The sequence below is a fragment of the Camponotus floridanus genome, unplaced genomic scaffold (assembly GCF_003227725.1).
Source record: "Camponotus floridanus strain SB8 unplaced genomic scaffold, Cflo_v7.5 scaffold4, whole genome shotgun sequence".
Taxonomy (NCBI): domain Eukaryota; kingdom Metazoa; phylum Arthropoda; class Insecta; order Hymenoptera; family Formicidae; genus Camponotus; species Camponotus floridanus.
Window position 1 is genome coordinate 3451708 of NW_020229547.1, and position 17822 is coordinate 3469529.

Consider the following 17822-nt stretch of genomic DNA (forward strand, 5'->3'; position numbering starts at 1 on the left):
TTTTTAGCTATCTTAAATTTAATTGTGTTCATTTATATTTATATTTAAATCCATGTATATGATTTGCTTTCGATTTATTTATATTCAATTTATAATTAATGTTAATTTTGGCGGCAAGATCGAATCATTTATAAACTTTTAAATGTATTTATATATAAATATTTCGTTAGGTACATTTATCTGTATTCATTTTTGAAAAAATTATTTTGAAAATATCCTAAATTATCTATTTTTAGTTGCATTCACTCTATTAAACAATGATTCTAGGAAGTACTAGGAAATACTATAAAATCATCCAATTAAGATGTAAATAGGAAATTTTAGAGTAGCGTTGAGTTGACCAATTAGGATAAAGAAATCTTTGCTCACACTTTATCCTGAGATTGGTCAGTTAAATTTTACCCCATGGACAAGATTTTCGAACACGCTTGAAAATGTATTCGTGATGCAATTCGTACGCGATTCTTCAATTACCTTGCGCAGGATCGGAAAATGACTGAAAAGTAGCGCACCAAATCAGTGATGCCAGTTTCGAGACGCTGTCCCTACCACTACATGTACAGGAGATAGGAAGCAGAAGAAAGTGGATCCTGCAAAAAAAAATTTATAAAAAAAGAGAAGAATGGCTTATAGCCAAATATTGCGTTGTGATCTCCAGGCTCTTCTGGATAAATACAAAGAGATACGCGATGTAAGTGAAGAATCGTATCTCTTGTGTCCACTTGTAAAAGCAGATATTCCAATTGATATATTTGATCGATCGATAGCTTGGATTTCTGATTAGAGTTGCATAAGACTGTTGACATTATTATTGTGTCTTATCTTATCTCGATTTCGAGATAAGTTCAAGGCAAGATTTTTAATTAGTTATCAAAAGTGTCAAGAGATTATATTATGTAATCTTGTCAAGAGATTGTTGATTTAAAAAGAAATCTAAAATATGTATACTTATAAATTAAATGAGAAAAAGATCACATACACACATACATGTACAACACACTATACCAATTAAAAATTTATTTATTAAATAAAAACATTAGTCATTTAAAAAATCAATTATAATACAATAAACAAAATATACATATTTCATTATCAATACAATATTTATTAATGTCTTTTATTTTAAATTTTGTTTCTTGAATTTGCAACCTTACTAGAAATGCGCAAAATTAATTCTTGAAAAATTGAAAGATGTGTATAAATGTTATAAAATTTTATATCCCATTTTACTTTAATCCTCGACAAGTATCGTAAATTCTGTCTAATCTAAACATTCCCAGGTAGCAAAATGATGTCTCTAGACGTCTTTTAATGACGTACAATGACGTCATTAAAACGTTATTAAGGCTGCGTTCGCTTTCCACGCTCATGCGTTGTGAGCATCATTCCGTCTTTATTGCACATCGAATATCAAACAAAGATAGAGCGATGCTTTCAGCGTTAAAATCGTCAAAACGAACGCAGCCTAAGATGTCATTTGACGTCACTCTGCTACCTGGGTTTATTACGACGATCGTATATAAATTCCATCAAAAATGATTAAAATTTGAAAAAGAGATTTTAGTTGGATTTTAGTTTATTTTTCCTTTCAATGCCAAAGATTCATCATTTCCTTTTACACATATATTTTACTATTATCTTTGTCATTAAGAGTAACATTTGCTATACAAAAACTATGTTTAAAAGCGAGTTTAATCTTAAAAATTATTTTAATAAAAGACTAAAACGATCCTCATGCGTGGCAGAAATATGCCGCGCTGCACGTTTTCAGCGAGATGCAACAAAATTCCTTAGAATGTGAGCGCAAAAAATTGGAAATGTTGAAGAACAAACAGAAAGATATGCTTCGTTGGTTAATGAAACGCGAGGAAAAATACAAGATATCTTTGGATATCTTGGAGAAGGAAAACGAACAATTGCGCTGCACCCTAGCCACTGCACAACAAGAATACGAACGTAATGAACTTTTAAGCAATAACAAAGGTAAAAAAGTATTTAATTTTTTAAAATCTCGATGTATGACTCTTCGTGCATAGATAAAAAAGTTATATTTAAAACTTTCAATTTTTGAAATTCAAAAATATTTAAATCGCATTCAAAGATTTTTGTATGTTGCATAAATGTGCGATTTAAAAAAATAGGTACGAAAATTCGCGAAAAATAATAAACGAAGAAATAGAAAAGTGAAAAATTAATTTGGCGCAGTCTCTAAATTGCAGAGCGAAATCGATTTTTTGCATTTGCAAATAGTACAACTTGAGGATAAGCACAAGCAACAATTACTGTCGCAAGACAAACATCACAAGGATGAGATTTTGAAATACAAACGTCTTTTGGATAGCACGGAGGGGAAATTGCTTCTGGTATTAATTATTAATTTCTTATTATATGCGTTTATCTATTTAATAAATTTACTGAAATTCTTTCTACATAATGCATGACAAAGAGAGAAAGAAAAAAAAGAAAAAGATTTAAGAATAAAAGTAAAATAATTTTTTTATTTAATTGAACTATAAATTTATTATTCAGTACGTTATATTCTAAAGTGTAAATTCCCTATTTGTTTAGAAAGAAGCAAGGTTTGCAAAGCAAAATGTAGTCTCCAAGAATGTTCAACAAACGAAAAATACAAAACATCCTGCTTTTATAAATGATGAAAGAATGGAAAAAAAGAAAAATCAACCTAGCAAGTAAGAAAAATCATTTTTTTTTCGGTTTTTAATTTAGATAATTAATTAAACTGCTATCGAAAATATAATTTTATTATTTAAAAATTTTGCATATTGAGAAATTTTATCATATGTAGAGTAAAATAGTATTTAGGATAATTTATTAATAATCTTGTAAGTTTTTTTTTAAATATAGTAATTATATTAAAAGATTTTTTAAAAATTAGAAATTTATAATTTTTGAGATCTGAAAATCCAAAAAAATAATATTAACGATTTAAAAGATACTAATAATATAAAATTATGATTTTTTAAGAGTGCCTGCTTTGGAGATTGTTAATGTCATCCGGAAAAGAAGAAAATTATTTCAAAAAGACGATGAAACTGTGATTGATATTATTTAAATTCGATTTATAAATTATTATAAACATATATGTATAAAAAGAAGTTCTTACTTTCGATTACATTTTAAATATTTTTAATTAAAATGTAAAAACGATATACATATATATGTATATATGTATGGTTTATACGGCGCAAATAATTTATTAATATTTCACTTATTACATTTATTACTTATTATTTTGCGCGAAACTGTAAGAAAGTTACAAATTACAATTAATAAAAAAAATAAATATAATTTTTTAAATATATCTAATACAATATAACACGAAAGCAAAACAGGTGTTTATGAATTACTAACTAATAAATAAGAAGAGTAAAATTGCAAATTTAATTGCACGTTTTTTTCGATTAATTCTTAATTAATTAAAGGCTTTGATTGAGCATATAACAATATTATTTATGTAACATATTATCAAGTAATTCTCATTTCTCATATTCATTTTTAATCCGAGAAAAGTCAATCTTACTTCCTAATTCGACGATTGAGCGAATTCCAGCTGTTTGTGTAGTCGATCTTCAGATGACCATATGTGTTTAAATGTCCAATATGTGGTGGACAGCTCGCTTCCGCTATATATCTTTCTTTATCTGTGTGAACTGCATATGGCAAGCATCTTTCTTCTTGCAGAGGATATCTAGAAATTTCTTGAACAAATAAATTTTACATAAATCAATATCGGTATTAAGTAAAAGAGACAAGAAGAAAGAAAAGATACAATCTACCGTCTACAATTCAAAATTAGTGATATTTCAATATATGTATATCTTTTTTATCTTTATTTTTTCTTCAAATTAATTAATGAATACGAGATTATGCGACCAATCAAAAAATAAATGTTAAAAATGACGTTATTGTTTTATAAATTATTATTAATTGCGCGCTGTTTTTACTCGCAACGAGAAATTTAAATTGAATACTGAGGTCGAAAAAAATGAAAGATACTTTTACATCCTCTTTTCATTAAAAAAAATCGAACTTTAATGAATATAAAATCATACAGACAATTAAGTTCCAAAAAGTAAATGTTAAAAATAATGTGATTGTTTTACAAATTGCAAACTTTATAAAATTCTTGAACATTACAGTAACATCTGAGAACAACTGATGTGCGCTCGTGAACGCCGCAAATTTCGCGCACGATTTAATATCTAGGAGAGAAAGTCTACGCCATGAAAATTACAATTACACGGTGAAGATCGATTCGTACATTGATGTACGGATTCGCGCATGAACGCATCGCAACAGGGCAATCCTTGCGACATCGTGTCGCACCATAAGACATTATAATGTAACGACAGTACGTATAAAAACTTTCTAACGCGTTACGGACCATAGAAATCGTTCGATTTCTCGAAGTGCATTTCAAATGGAAAAGATCTGTTCTTTCCTTTTTCCTCCAGTAAGGCGTGAAATCTAACAGAATCAAATTCGCGCTATTCCCCACTGGCATACAAATTAGAGAGACTACATTTAACAATTCCATAATCTATGAATATAATAATACTGTGCATTTCAATTTGATTCTACTTCGATATTTTCATAAGTTGGATCATTTTATTAGAATAACGTTTAAATTTTCCGCATTGTAACGTAAAATTTTAAATTTGAGACACATTTTAAAATGACACAATTAAACCATTACATTTTAAAATTTATTAAATTTTTCGATCGACAAATTAAAAAATAAATGGCATGTTGTATTATAAATTAATTTATTTTTTATTGCAAGTAAGAATTTAGATATTTTTTTATCATTTCAAATTAAAATAAATTAAAATTATATTCAACATCATATTCTAAATACGATATTTATGGAATAAATCGATATTTACTCTTTAAAAAAAATTTTTTTTTATTAAAAAATTAAACAAACATAATTTAACATATAAATAATTAAAAAATGTTTGTAAAAATTCTAAAAATCATATACTGAAGTATTATAAATAATTTTCAGACTCTGAGCTGGTATAGACTATAGATCTTACCGAATAATCCAGGCGTGTAAACCGGAAACGGTGCAACATAATCCATTCCCTCGTCCTCGTAGATAGCTTGCTGATAATAGAAGCCATTGTTCGTTGACTTAATTGGTCTGCGGTACAGTTCCTGCGCGTATGGGGAGCCATCATATTCCGATTCTCTCAATGAGGGTAAAGCATACCTGAAAAATTCATTTAGAAACCAATTGATTAGCGACGAGAGAAAACGAAAATAAACACTTATCAAATTTCACCTTGAAAATTTGGTGTCATGGTCATGTGAAATTAAGGACATTAATAACTTCCCTTAACAAAATTTATAAAAATTAATCTATATTAATCGAACAATTCTCAGGTAAGATTTCAGATTATTTTCAAGCTAAAAAGATATGGATCAGACTTTTTTATTTCGTTCTAAATTCTCTTCATTTCTCAAGTTATTATTGCATATACAATTTATATTTAATATTAAGTGTTATATAATTGATTATTATTAATATGGAGATGATTTTAATATTAGCAATTAATATAAATTAATAATTTCAAGTGTGTTATAAATATCAAAATTTGAATCTATTCTATTAGAGAAATATCAAAATTTGAATCTATTCTATTAGACACTAATTCCAAATAGATTACATAGAGGTTTCTGGTATGAAAAAAATTTCTTTCCTCTAAATTATATCTCGTACGATGTATAGAATGAGAAAAAAAACCTCATACATTTTTTCGCCATTGATATAATCGCTTAATGTGTAGTTGCAGACCCTTAATTTCACATGTCGAATTTCTCTCTGTGTATTACCAGTATTCCGGGAATGTTCGCGTATCGCGGGAAGAATGCTCGTTCGTGGGAGGACGTCGCGTTCGACGCGGTGCTTCGACGACGTTGTGACGGCGTAGATAAGCATAATTCTCCAGGTCCCACGGGTCCACGTAATGACGACCGCCCGCGTCGCTTCCGGAACTGCCGGAGGTCGATTTTCGTGAGTCGACCGAGCTCCAATAGATCGACGATTCCACTGGCATTTCTCTTTCGAACTCCACCTTGGAAATGTAATATGCAGCTTTTTTGGAGAGAAAAATGTTTAAATTATTTTTTTTCTTGGTCTCTTCTTATATATTTATTCTATATTAATTTAACTAATGACAATTATTAAATCAATCAAAATCCCTATTTCTTATTGGTAACAATTTTAATATAAACTATTATTTAATACAATTTCCATTTATAATTATTATTTAATTAAATTATTATTTTTTTAATTTAATAATTATTTAATATAATAATTTCCATTTATAATTATTATTTAATTAAATTATTATTTAATTTAACAATTTTAATATAAACTATACATTTATTTAAATGTTATATTCTTTCATGTACTCGTTTATGAAATATTATCTTACCTTAAGACAATTATAAATCTTCTTGTTTCCCACGTAAAATCCTTAGATGAACATGTTGAAATTTTTATTACACACTTGACAAATATTTAACGAAATTAATTCATATTAATTGATCTCTATTTAATAAACTCTTTCCATTTTTCTATTTATAAAAAATATTCTTCCACTTTTTCTTTCAAAATAACTATGTTATTCATTTATGTTCTATTTTTCGCGTTATTTGTATTTATATATAACATATGATCTTGATTAGATATTTACAATTTCCTCGTAATTTTTCTTTATTTAAGCCGTTCTTCCTTGGTCCTCGCGCAAAAGAGTTGCACACGCTGCGAGTGCAGTTTTGCTTCTGCGGCCGTAAAAGCAGAAACATTTCCCTCTACGCTCTTCTCGGTGAAACTTCGTACGTACATTCGCACTTTCACGCCCGCACGCGAATCTCGTGGGCCAATCATCGTATATTCTGAATTCTGAATCCCATAACGGATGATATATCGAGTGTAATTAGAGCACACGTGCGTGTGCTCTATTCAAGGACACGCTACTTTCGATAGCAAGTGCTTGGACGATTCGGATCTCTTTTCACGATTTAGACAATTTGCTGACATACTCCTCTCTTATTTGAAAAGTAGAGAAGACTTTGTTACATTATTCACACTTTGAATCACTAGTCACTTTAACTTGAAATATTAATAGACTTTCAATTCTCTTCGTAGATTTCACATTTTTTATATACAAAATACATTAAATTAAATTGCACTATTATAAAGAGAATTGTTTAATGCATTATTTGTATGCAATTGTCATATTCTTGAATTATTTATTGGATTCCTATAGATAATTATTGGATTCCTATAGATACATTCTTAAATCTTGTATTAAAAATGAAGGATTTTGGGAATAGAAGATGAAATGCATATCTGCATATCTAGATATATAAAGCAATAACTTCAACATAATTTTTTTATTCATTCATAATTTCGCTCATCAAACAGAAAAAAGGCATTCTAAAGAAATAGAAAGAAATGAGTAGAGTATTGACTGTAAGCTTAAATAAAAAAAAATTATGTACACTCTGGTTTGGTTTATACGTAATAATAAAATAATTCTCTCGATATTCTTCAACGTATGTAGGAAGAAAAACTACATGTCATGATAATATCTAAATCCTCTAATCTTTATCCGGACCTACAATCGCGTTTGTGTAGTTTTCCTAATATTACTTTGTTCGATAATACATCAGAATTATTAATAATAATAATAACAATTATTTATCTTTATTAATCTCTCTTTTTCTTTTGCCGGTTAATAAATTTTTCTGTTCTTCAATATTTAGATGCACATGTATGTCTAGACATTTTTAAATTCTTGAGTTCTACAATCCTAGATTTTTTTAAGATCTTCAAATGCTTAAGTTTTTGGATTTATACATTTCAGAATATTTTTTTGAAGAATTTTTATAGACTCTTTTAGAATTTTAAATTTCTTTTAGAATTTTAAATTCTGTAAAACTCGTAAACTTTTCCATTTTTAATAATTAATTTTAATTTGAAAACTTCAGTTTGTAAGTTTTTATAAATCTTGAATCTTCTTTCTCTGTTAAATTTTCTACTATGATGTATACAATGTTTTGTGAAGCATATGCCAGATTTTGGCACAAGTTTTGAGATATTCCGTATGTGTATGTGTGTGTATATCATACATATCTATTATGACATAAACTTCAAACTTAAAATTCAAAATAATGTTGTAACCAGCAGCAGATCTATCGATATGAAGTTTAACCTTGGAACTTTCAAGTATAAATTAAGAGATTTTATCATATAGATAGTAACATATGTTCTTGAACTATGATATACATAGTTCTAAAATAAAATTCTAAAATTTATTTTTCGTAAATTAAAGATTTATATTATTATGTTAAATGATAATTACATAAAGTACATATTTTTTACATGTAACATAAAGAGAGAGTATATACTCGTATTTTTTTATATGTAATCGAAATAAAATTTTTGATTATACCCGTTTCTATGGTTGTGATAAATCGAGATAAATGTAGATTTGCCACTAATTGTTACCCACACATACAATTCGCACACGGAAATACATATACAGACAGGATAAACTGATAGCAATTAGCATATTATCTTTATAATTATGCAAATAGAAAAAAAATTTGTCAAACAAATTTCAAAGAGTGTCATAATGATTCTCATGTTTATGTTATATATGTAATTTTTGTTTGACAAATCTTCTTATTTGTTCATTTTCGAAGATATTAAAAATGTTAATTGCTGTTGATTTATCTTGTATATGTAAACTAAATATTATTTAATTTAATAATCTCAATTTTTTTTCAATAACATCTGTTATAAATAAAGTTTCTTATCTTCACTGTCTAAAAGTTCATTAACATCATAATTGTACGTCCAGATAAAGATGAACAATATATCACAGTTTCAGATTTATACTTGTTACGTATTAAGAATAATGTCACACTAGTAATATTTTTATCACCTATCGATTATGCACAATAATTCTGTTTTTACACCGTCCAAATAGTAAGCATCAGTCATGTTTAGCATTAAATTGTGCCATAGAATGGAATGCAAAAGCTCGACAAAAAAATCCGCGAAATCTCAGACAGATCGCTGTAATTGTTTCCCAAACGAAATTTTTGTCTATCGCTTTTGTTTATAAATAAACGTAAGGTTTTAGCAACGTTACAACTATGTCACAGGAAGTTTTGAATTATTGACCGTGGTTATTTCTCATCTGACCTGATCGAGCAATAATGAAGCTGCCATTTCTACATCATATTTTGTTTGCTTCAGAGCGTTTTCGCATTGTTGTTTATTAGCCAAGCCCAACCTATAAAGAAATGAGAAAATGGATTGCATCATAGTTTCTTCCCTTTTTGACACATTATCACAAGTGTCTTAAAGAATTTTTGAATTTTGTATGGCGACAAATCTGTACAACTAATGTCGAGTCTGTTGCCCCAATATAAATGTCTATATAAAAATCTTTATAACTGTAATATATGATGTCGAGTCATAATGTCTATTTTACAGCGGCATAGATAATCTCGCGTGAATAAATCGATTCACCAAAGAATATCGAGGCACTTACCTCACGAGACTTTCAACCTTCGCCTGTCTATCTTTTGCGATCTGTTTAGCAGCTTGATTCGTGTCCCAGCCGGTCGCCTGTAGCGCGGCCAGTACCTCCTGCTGCGACGCGTCCGCAGCCTCCTTTTGCACCTTCATGATCCTGCTCGCTCGAAACTCGTCGCTTAACGACATTACCAATTGCTGGGAGGCTGCAGTGAGCGGAGGACTAGTACCGGTTTGGTGTTGATTGACTTGCAACAGGTTCACTTTGACGGCGGCCAAGTCGTTCGCTGTTGCTGATCCAGATATATTTCTTGCTAAAGAAGAGGTTTCAGTTTGCAGCAGATTGGATGGTCCGCTCAAGTTGCACTTGGCTGTAGAATAATGATTCTGCGTGTAACCATTTTGACCGGAATTGAGCGAGCTCCAGATCGGAGGAGGAGGTGGGTTATAAACTGGCGGCTGTTTTAGATAAGGACTAAAGTCACAAGAGTGTCCCTGGGCAGATTGATTTCTGCCAATCATAGTCTTTTGTTGCTGTTGATTGCTAGTGATTTCCTGAGCGTTTTTTTGGCCCGGGTCTCCGCTCAGATTATTAGAATAGTAATTTCGCAATATATTCTGTTGAACAGTCTTATTATAGAGAGTATTGAATTCGTTCTGAGACAGCTGTTCCAGATTAGGTACCTGTAAAATATTGAGAATCATGTAGCTTAAGAGATTTGTTGTACGTTTGAATTTTAAATCTCGAGGCTTATCAGATTTTAATAAGTATTGTCGCATATGTTAGCGTTTACTTTTTACACATTGTTTAATTCCAATTATTTTTAAATGTAATTATTTTTAAATTTGATAATTTTGAAGATAAAATATCTCCCGAGATCTATTATACAGGGCGTTTCAGATCACTCGTACCACCCATTTAAAAACTAGAGAAGTGATTATTTAAAAAAAGTAAAAACATTTTCTTTAAAAAAATCGGGTGCGTTCTATCAAATATTTTCAACTTCTGGTTCCGGACGGAAATAGGCGATTCAGACCGGAAGTGCATTTTTTTAAATGAAACCTATTTTTCATTACATATTCGTGTAGCTTACCTTGGGAGCTTTCCGAAACACTATAATAAATTATTTTTCCATGAAGTACTTTTCGAGTTATGAGGCTTGAAATCATTTCTTAATTTTACATAAACCATAAAATATCTTGTAAAATATTCATTTTTCGATTATCTTACTTTAATAGTTTTATGTACAAAATAATGAGAGGAATCAATTGGTGTAAAGAAAACACATAGTTGTTTGTAAGAAAAAATATGTAATTTGCAATTAACAATTCCATATTTTTTCTTAAAAACAACTGTATGTTTTCTTTAGACCAATTGATTTCTCTCATTATTTTGTACATAAAAGGTATTAAGGTAAGATAATCGAAAAATGAATATTTTACAAGATATTTTATGGTCTATGTAAAATTAAGAAATGATTTCAAGCCTCATAACTCGAAAAGTACTTTATGGAAAAATAATTTATTATAGTGCTTTGGAAAGCTCCCACGGTAAGCTACACGAATATGTAATGAAAAATAGGGGATTCCATTTTAAAAAATGCACCTCCGGTCTGAATCGCCTATTTCCGTCCGGAACCAGAAGTTGAAAATATTTGATAGAACGCACCCGATTTATAAAGAAAATGTTTTTACTTTTTTTAAATAATCACTTTTCTAGTTTTTAAATGGGTGGTATGGGTGATCTGAAACACCCTGTATAATCACGAAAGTCACATACCGTTTGTTTCAATTCAGCGTATACTTGTTCGGATAAAAGTGTAGCAGGCTTCAGGTGTTGCAAATCATTCTGTATGTGAGCAATCTTGTGGACATTACTCGCACCAGACGACATTGGCACATTCTGAGGACAAATTTGATGCAAACCAAAACTGCTCTGATTTTGCGAGTAGTTCTGACTCATTGTCGAACAAGCTTGAGCTTGATTAGTGGAAGCGGCTTTGGAGATATTGCAAGATCCATATGGAGAGGGTTCGCTTGCACTCGCACCAGAAACATGATTGGCAGTTTGAAGCAAACTAAGAGCAGCGCCCGATGTATTATAATTCTGGCTACTGGTTGACGAACAAGCTTGCATCTGATTCAAGCTCGCTTTAGAAGTGTTTGCGACATTATACTGAGAATCGTTCGTGACGCTGTTAGCAACCTGCAGTAAATTGAAAACGCCATGATCAAGGGTCGATGGATTTTGAAAATAATTCTCAGTATTTGCTGAGCAAATTTGAGCTTGATTAAATGTAGCCTTGGCAACATTGCAGGGACCATGTTGAGCCTCGCTTGTGCTACTACCAGCAATGTTGCTGGCAGCTTCGTGAAGCAGGTTGATATTGCCTTGATTGACATGCGTCGTATTCGGAGAATGATTCTGATTCGATGAGCCGGCTTGCGACTGAGTGAAGATGGCCTTGGCGACATTGCAAGGACCATGTTGATCGTGATTGCTCGCACCGCTGGCAATATTGCCAGCGGTTTCTTGAAATTTAGCGTTTCCTTGAGCCACTGGAACAGGAGTTAATGTCTGACATCCAGTAGCCAAATCGGTTAGACAGATATTTTGCTGCTGCTGCGATAGAGTCTGCGTTTGCTGCCAAATTTGACTCACTATGACGTCAGTGGTCGATTCTGACATACGTTGCTCATCCTGAGGACGCGGTCTTTGAATGTTCGTACTTTTTGACTGCCAAGAATTTTGTACTTTGCTAGTAGACGTTGACGAGAAAGATGCTCGACGATCTATCGTCGTTATCGGTGATTTTGATTTCTTGTGTGGCGGAGATTTCAACACTGGAATGACCGACAAAGATTTGGTGGCATCTTCTACAGTTGAGAGTTGTTGGATCGATGTCGAACCTTGTCGCAACTTGTCCTGCGATGAGCGCAAATAACTCGCGCCTTCCAGTTCCTGGTTTTCTTCACTATTGGCAGAATTCGTGTTTTTTGTAGCCTCCTTTTCGCCCAAGTGCTTCTCTAATTCGGCCAAAAAGCCGGGATCCAACTTTTTTGCGACATTGGCACTAGAGTTGGAATTTAGCGATAACTCGTTCATATTCCGTGCAAGCTCGCAATTGGATTTTGGCTTGGACGGACTCGTGTTTGGTCCAATGGAGGGAGGAGGCGGGGGAATAGGGGCGACAAATGACGATGTAGATTCTTCAACGCCGGAAACGTTGACATAGGTCTGCGCGGCAGAAGAATTTCGTAGATCCTCCGGCCAGGTAGACCAGCTCGATCCGCGAGGGCTAATCTTATCTATCTCACTATAATGACTCACATCATCACCTTCCGCATTCGTATTCACGTTCAGGTTTACTGCGTCCTGTCGACACTCCTTATTCAGATTCACTGAGTATTGACGAGCTTCCTGAGAAAGTAATAAATAAAACAAAGTGGTATAGATAATTAAAAAAGTTGAGTGTCAATCGTTATAACTAAGTTCGCAAATTACTTAAAAAGATTGTTTTTCAAAAGATGAGACCAAAAGACGAGGGGTAAACCGCTGATCAAAATTATGTACACTAATGCCTACTAATGTCCAATTCCTGCTACATTTTTATTAATGTCTAGTAATTACATTATTGCTAAATTTTTTACTAATGCCTAGAAATGCTCAAGTAATGTCGACTAATGTCCAAGAAACGCCAGTAATTCTCAAACAATGCCCAATAGGTCTAGCAATGCTTCAAATCTGTACACCACAATGCCCTCAGCAGTTTATCCCTCACCAAAAGATGATCCAACATACCTCTGTATTAGCAGAATCAGCAACGAAACTCGTGCCTTGAGCGTGATCTCCTGCCTCTTGATTGTCCACATTTCCATACATCTGCGTCTTCAGATAGCGACTGGCGACTTCAGTGGGTACATGACTATAATATCGCGAATGTGGTGGCTTCATGAACACAGCAGACGTATCAAAGGGATCAGAATACGCGGGATCCACATTACCGGGAAAGTTTGCGTACGTTCTGCTCTCCTCGTCCTGCCAGGAAAATTTCTCGCCGTCGATTGGTTCATCTAGAATATTGACCACTCGCCTGCATGCGACTTCTTCATGTCCACTCGTACTCGCCAACTCCTCGGCGGACAAGTCAATCAGATTGTCCTCCTGGCTAACGCTCGAGGTCGACGCTGATTGTGAAATTTTGACTGGACTCGATCGAATATCGTTGCGCAGTTTCATATAATTAAATTGCTTTCTGGTGCGTGGTGTACCATAAGAAAATCTCTTTTTCGTCTGATTGTCTGCGGTCGCCATCAACACGTCTGGAGGATCCATCGGGTTCCTCAAGTATACATCGTCGATGTACCCGGGGCTACCCCAGCTCTTGCCAAAAGGTGCACCATGTCCCGTATGGATGAACGAATTTTCCAGTGGCTTGCTGATGTCCCCCGGTTGTTTTCGGCGCATCGGATCGACCAGGCAGCGTGGAAAGTGCGCCACTTGAAAGGTTCGCTGGTTCTGGCCCTTCCACCAGTAGTTCTCCGGACGCCCATCAATAATTACGATTTGGTCTCCTGGCTCAATAGACATTTTTCCTTCGACATTGTCGAAGGCGGTCACAGCCTTCATCACGGACGGCACCATGCTGGTCAATGATTCCTTCAACGAGGCGAATGTTGGCCTCTCCGAAGGTTCTCTCGCCCAGCAACGGAGCATCAATTCGTACATGTATGGAGGTGTCGCTTCCGGCTCGTGCAGCCGCTCACCTTCACGATCAATCTTCCGCAGTATTTCGGAACCGTTTAGGCCCAGCCAGGGCTCCTCACCAAATGTCAACATTTCCCACAACGTCACACCGAACATCCAGACATCCGACGCGTGACTAAATTGTCGAGCCTTGAGAGACTCTGGAGCGCACCAAGGAAAAGGCACTTTCTTATGTTCGGTCATGACGTAGCAATCTTCCTCTTGAGGGAGCGCTCTCATCAATCCAAAATCACCGATCTTAACTTTGTCAATCGAGCTCAACAAGACGTTTCTACACGCCAGGTCGCGATGTAAGAAACGCTTCGCCTCCAAGTACGCCATACCTGTAGCGACTTGCAACGCATAATTGCAGAGAGTGAGAATTGAAATTCTGCCGCATTGCTGCCGCAAGTGATCAAGCAGTGCACCTAAAGGGGCGAGCTCGGTCACCATCATCATCGGCTGAGACAACACCACACCGTATAGTCTAATGAGATTATGATGATCCAAGGTGTGCATCGCCTGAACTTCAGACACGAAGTCTTCCATGACACTTGGTTGCGTGAGAGCGTCCGCCTTCAGGACCTTCACGGCGACAGGTAGAGTTCGTCCAGAGGGGGAAGTCCATTCTCCTCTTCTAACAACACCGAAGCTTCCATCGCCCAATTTAACAGACAATACCACATCTTTATCCTGTATGAGACAGGTCAGGGCTGAGGAAGTCTCGATGGGCTGCGAGGCTCGCTTGCTGCTCTTACTGCTACTGCCAGGTTTAATTTTGGTGATGAGAGTTTTCTTCCATTGAGCGCTCCGTCTCTTCTTTACCGCGTCCAGTAGGCGTCTGATGCCTGGTTTACCCAGACCAATCTTCTCCAGGTCTTCCGATTGAACATAATCAAAGTGATGCAACCGAGTGACCTGTAGGTCATCCCGTATACGCGTGAAGAACTGAGAAAGCTGCACGTCAAGCAATAGCTCCTGAAGCCACTCTGTACCCTCGTCATCTGCCATGATAATTGCGGTGCTTCCTTACTCACTCAGATATCCAACACTCTACAAACATGTGTATAAAAATATTTTTAACATATGCATATGTAGGGATCTAAGAAAGATTTTCAATTTTCAAAAGATCTCTCACATTTTTTTTAATATTAATTCCATGTCATAACTTGGAAAAGAAACATATTTATTATGCACACTAATTTTTTAATATTTGCTTTAGACAAAAGATATAATTTTGGAAAACAACATAATATTAAATAATATTAAAGAGAGATATATTTTTTTAAATATTTTGAAATTATATCTTTCTTTATAATCATTTAAAGTATGTACTTGAATATTCTATATCTAGTTAACGCTTGAGATACAAGATAAAGAATATTTTATACTTAAACATTAATAAAAAATAATTTCTTTTGCTATCTATTTCTAAGAAATAGATGTCAATGATTAATCACATTAGATATCGCATTCAATTGATAAGACTCCATGTTATAAATTTTTAATATAATTTTATAAGCAGAATTGAAAGCTCTGATGTGTGATAACTTTATCATTTTGAGAGTGTTGAACAATTAAATTTTTTTATCTCATTAATTGACTATTTGGCAATTTATATTCTAAAGTTTAGAATTATCATTCTTCAATTTATACTCTTATATTAAAATTAATTCTTTAAAATAAAAATTTTTCATTTTTCAGATTTGAAAATTTTATCATCTTAGATTGTATTGAAATATTAATTTTTAGCAAAATCTTAAGCAAACAAATCAGATTTATTTATAATCAGAATTAATTTGAACAAAAGCTAGAGCAAAGCTTGCAAATATGATAAATATTGATGATAGAAATCAATCAGAAATTATATTTACAATTTCTGCTATCATTTTGATGTCAATTTGTTTGGTAAATTCTTCAGTCTTTATCATCAATTTGCATCCAACTGTGATTTGCGCATTTTCTATTTCATATTTTGTTGGCAAATTTAGCAGTATTCTGCTAACAATCTTGTAAAAGAAATCTCTTATCAGAAATTCATTATCAGCATTTTTTTCTCTGTCGATAAAATTCATACTAAATGCTTTACAAGAGATGTTTTTCGACCAATTTGGCTGTGGAAAAAATTTTATCCTGCCTCTTCTCCTTGATTCTTACTTAAAAAAAAAATGCAATGGTCAATAAGACAGCTGACTCTCCCAGTCCATGACACAGTCTAGTTCCTCTTTATACGTCACCGAAAAAGCAGGCCGAGATAGGTAATACTAACCAACGGATCTCGCTTTTATCATCTTTCTCTGTCCAGGATCGTCAGCGATCGTCGAGGATCGTCGGAGGAAAATCGAAGAGAAACCACTCGCGATGAAGCTTCTTATTCGGGACGGATTTCCCGAACCGTTCGCTCGCTTCAAGGCGCTCGAGAGCGGCCTTCGCTCTGTCGGAATCCCCGACGACGCGCACTTTCACCCGACAGTTTTCCAGAGTGATGCATTCTCCAACGATCGCGTCCTAACCTAAAAGTCCAGCCGCTACTCCCCCTGAAAATTAATCCCCGTCCGCGCACTCGCCGATTCTCGTGAAGGAAACTACTACTAATGAACTACGTCCAATAGAATAGATCGTTGTTGCAGCCCCGCTTCCGCGGCTTCGGATGATCTTGCACACCAACGAGACGAGATTAGAGCGAAGGGGAGGGGGAAGTAGGAAAAAGAAAACAAAAAAAGCGATCAAAATTGAATAAATTTCACTGTATATACAGCGGGTTCGGACTGCGCATGCGCACGAATACACTTTCAAGGTAGTTCTCAGGGATGTTTTTGCGCATGCGCATTGAATGCGTGGTCTCATTCAAGTATCAAATTCGCAAGCAAAAGGGTGCTCTAAATTCATGGGACGCTCGACATTCATTTTTTAGCGTCAAAAAACATCGCGTGACTAAAAAATGACGAATTGATATTTTGATTTTTAATCATGTGATGTCTTTTGACGCTGAAAATAAACGTCATTCAAAAGAGCGCTTTTGGACCCTCTATAAAAATAATTTGAAAATGCTAAAAAAAGCAACATATAGTATTTAAAAAAGCAACATATAGTGATTTAACAAAGCAACATATATTTTACAATTTGCAATTATTTAGTTTATTTTTTAACTTACGTCAAAAAATAAACTAAATAATTGCAAATTGTAAAATATATGTTGCTTTGTTAAATCACTACATGAAAAATATTAAGATTCTCATTAAATGCACATTCCTGGATTTCATCATTATTATACTGCGCATGCGCGAGAAAAGCTCCTCTCCAATTGGTCAATCAAACGCTTCAAAGCGCGTCGAACGTGTTCTTCGGACTCGAGCGCCATCTAGACAGTTCGCGCTTCATGACAGTTGCGCGGACGAAAGCGGCGCATGCGCGGTAAGCGATCCGGGCGCACCGGGCCTCGCGCGCGTCTGCTGAGGCGCGCGCGACTGCGCATGCGTCGGCGGCATTTCT

At 33.9% G+C, this 17822-nt stretch overlaps 3 protein-coding genes across 5 annotated transcripts; 1 reads left to right on the forward strand and 2 right to left on the reverse strand.

Moving 5' to 3' along the window:
• Nucleotides 1-215: 215 nt before the first annotated feature.
• Nucleotides 216-3073, forward strand: LOC105250301. Its single transcript, XM_025411556.1, has 5 exons — nucleotides 216-691; nucleotides 1746-1983; nucleotides 2206-2363; nucleotides 2569-2690; nucleotides 2986-3073. Exons 1-5 carry the CDS (start codon nucleotides 623-625, stop codon nucleotides 3071-3073), a joined length of 675 nt encoding a protein of 224 aa, XP_025267341.1. The 5' UTR covers nucleotides 216-622.
• Nucleotides 3074-3361: 288 nt separating this feature from the next.
• Nucleotides 3362-6575, reverse strand: LOC105250289. 2 transcript variants are annotated; one of them, XM_025411458.1, is made up of 4 exons: nucleotides 6465-6575; nucleotides 5860-6121; nucleotides 5061-5236; nucleotides 3362-3719 (listed from the first exon to the last, which is right to left on the reverse strand). In XM_025411458.1, exons 2-4 carry the CDS (start codon nucleotides 6081-6083, stop codon nucleotides 3538-3540), a joined length of 582 nt encoding a protein of 193 aa, XP_025267243.1. In that variant the 5' UTR covers nucleotides 6084-6121; nucleotides 6465-6575; the 3' UTR covers nucleotides 3362-3537. The 2 variants fall into 2 exon arrangements, with proteins under 2 accessions (XP_025267243.1, XP_011254603.1); XM_011256301.3 differs by having other exon boundaries at nucleotides 5860-6101; nucleotides 6465-6505.
• Nucleotides 6576-8410: 1835 nt separating this feature from the next.
• On the reverse strand, nucleotides 8411-17057 carry LOC105250290. Of its 2 annotated transcripts, none has more exons than XM_011256302.3 (5): nucleotides 16600-17057; nucleotides 13386-15383; nucleotides 11364-13004; nucleotides 9600-10267; nucleotides 8411-9338 (listed from the first exon to the last, which is right to left on the reverse strand). In XM_011256302.3, exons 2-5 carry the CDS (start codon nucleotides 15339-15341, stop codon nucleotides 9239-9241), a joined length of 4365 nt encoding a protein of 1454 aa, XP_011254604.1. In that variant the 5' UTR covers nucleotides 15342-15383; nucleotides 16600-17057; the 3' UTR covers nucleotides 8411-9238. The 2 variants fall into 2 exon arrangements, with proteins under 2 accessions (XP_011254604.1, XP_025267223.1); XM_025411438.1 differs by lacking the exon at nucleotides 16600-17057 and adding an exon at nucleotides 16205-16280.
• Nucleotides 17058-17822: the final 765 nt, after the last annotated feature.

Bases quoted from the DNA above. Each gene is read 5' to 3' on its own strand.
- LOC105250301 (XM_025411556.1), top strand. From the start codon at position 623: ATGGCTTATAGCCAAATATTGCGTTGTGATCTCCAGGCTCTTCTGGAT. The intron at 2,364-2,568 runs GTATTAATTATT...CTATTTGTTTAG, and splicing joins CGGAGGGGAAATTGCTTCTG to AAAGAAGCAAGGTTTGCAAA. The intron at 2,691-2,985 runs GTAAGAAAAATC...TGATTTTTTAAG, and splicing joins AAGAAAAATCAACCTAGCAA to AGTGCCTGCTTTGGAGATTG.
- LOC105250289 (XM_025411458.1), bottom strand. From the start codon at position 6,083: ATGCCAGTGGAATCGTCGATCTATTGGAGCTCGGTCGACTCACGAAAA. The intron at 5,237-5,859 runs GTAATACACAGA...TGAATTTTTCAG, and splicing joins CGAACATTCCCGGAATACTG to GTATGCTTTACCCTCATTGA. The intron at 3,720-5,060 runs GTAAGATCTATA...TATTTGTTCAAG, and splicing joins TTACACGCCTGGATTATTCG to AAATTTCTAGATATCCTCTG.
- LOC105250290 (XM_011256302.3), bottom strand. From the start codon at position 15,341: ATGGCAGATGACGAGGGTACAGAGTGGCTTCAGGAGCTATTGCTTGAC. The intron at 10,268-11,363 runs GTATGTGACTTT...AATATTTTACAG, and splicing joins ACGCTGAATTGAAACAAACG to GTACCTAATCTGGAACAGCT. The intron at 9,339-9,599 runs GTAAGTGCCTCG...ATTTCTTTATAG, and splicing joins AAGGTTGAAAGTCTCGTGAG to GTTGGGCTTGGCTAATAAAC.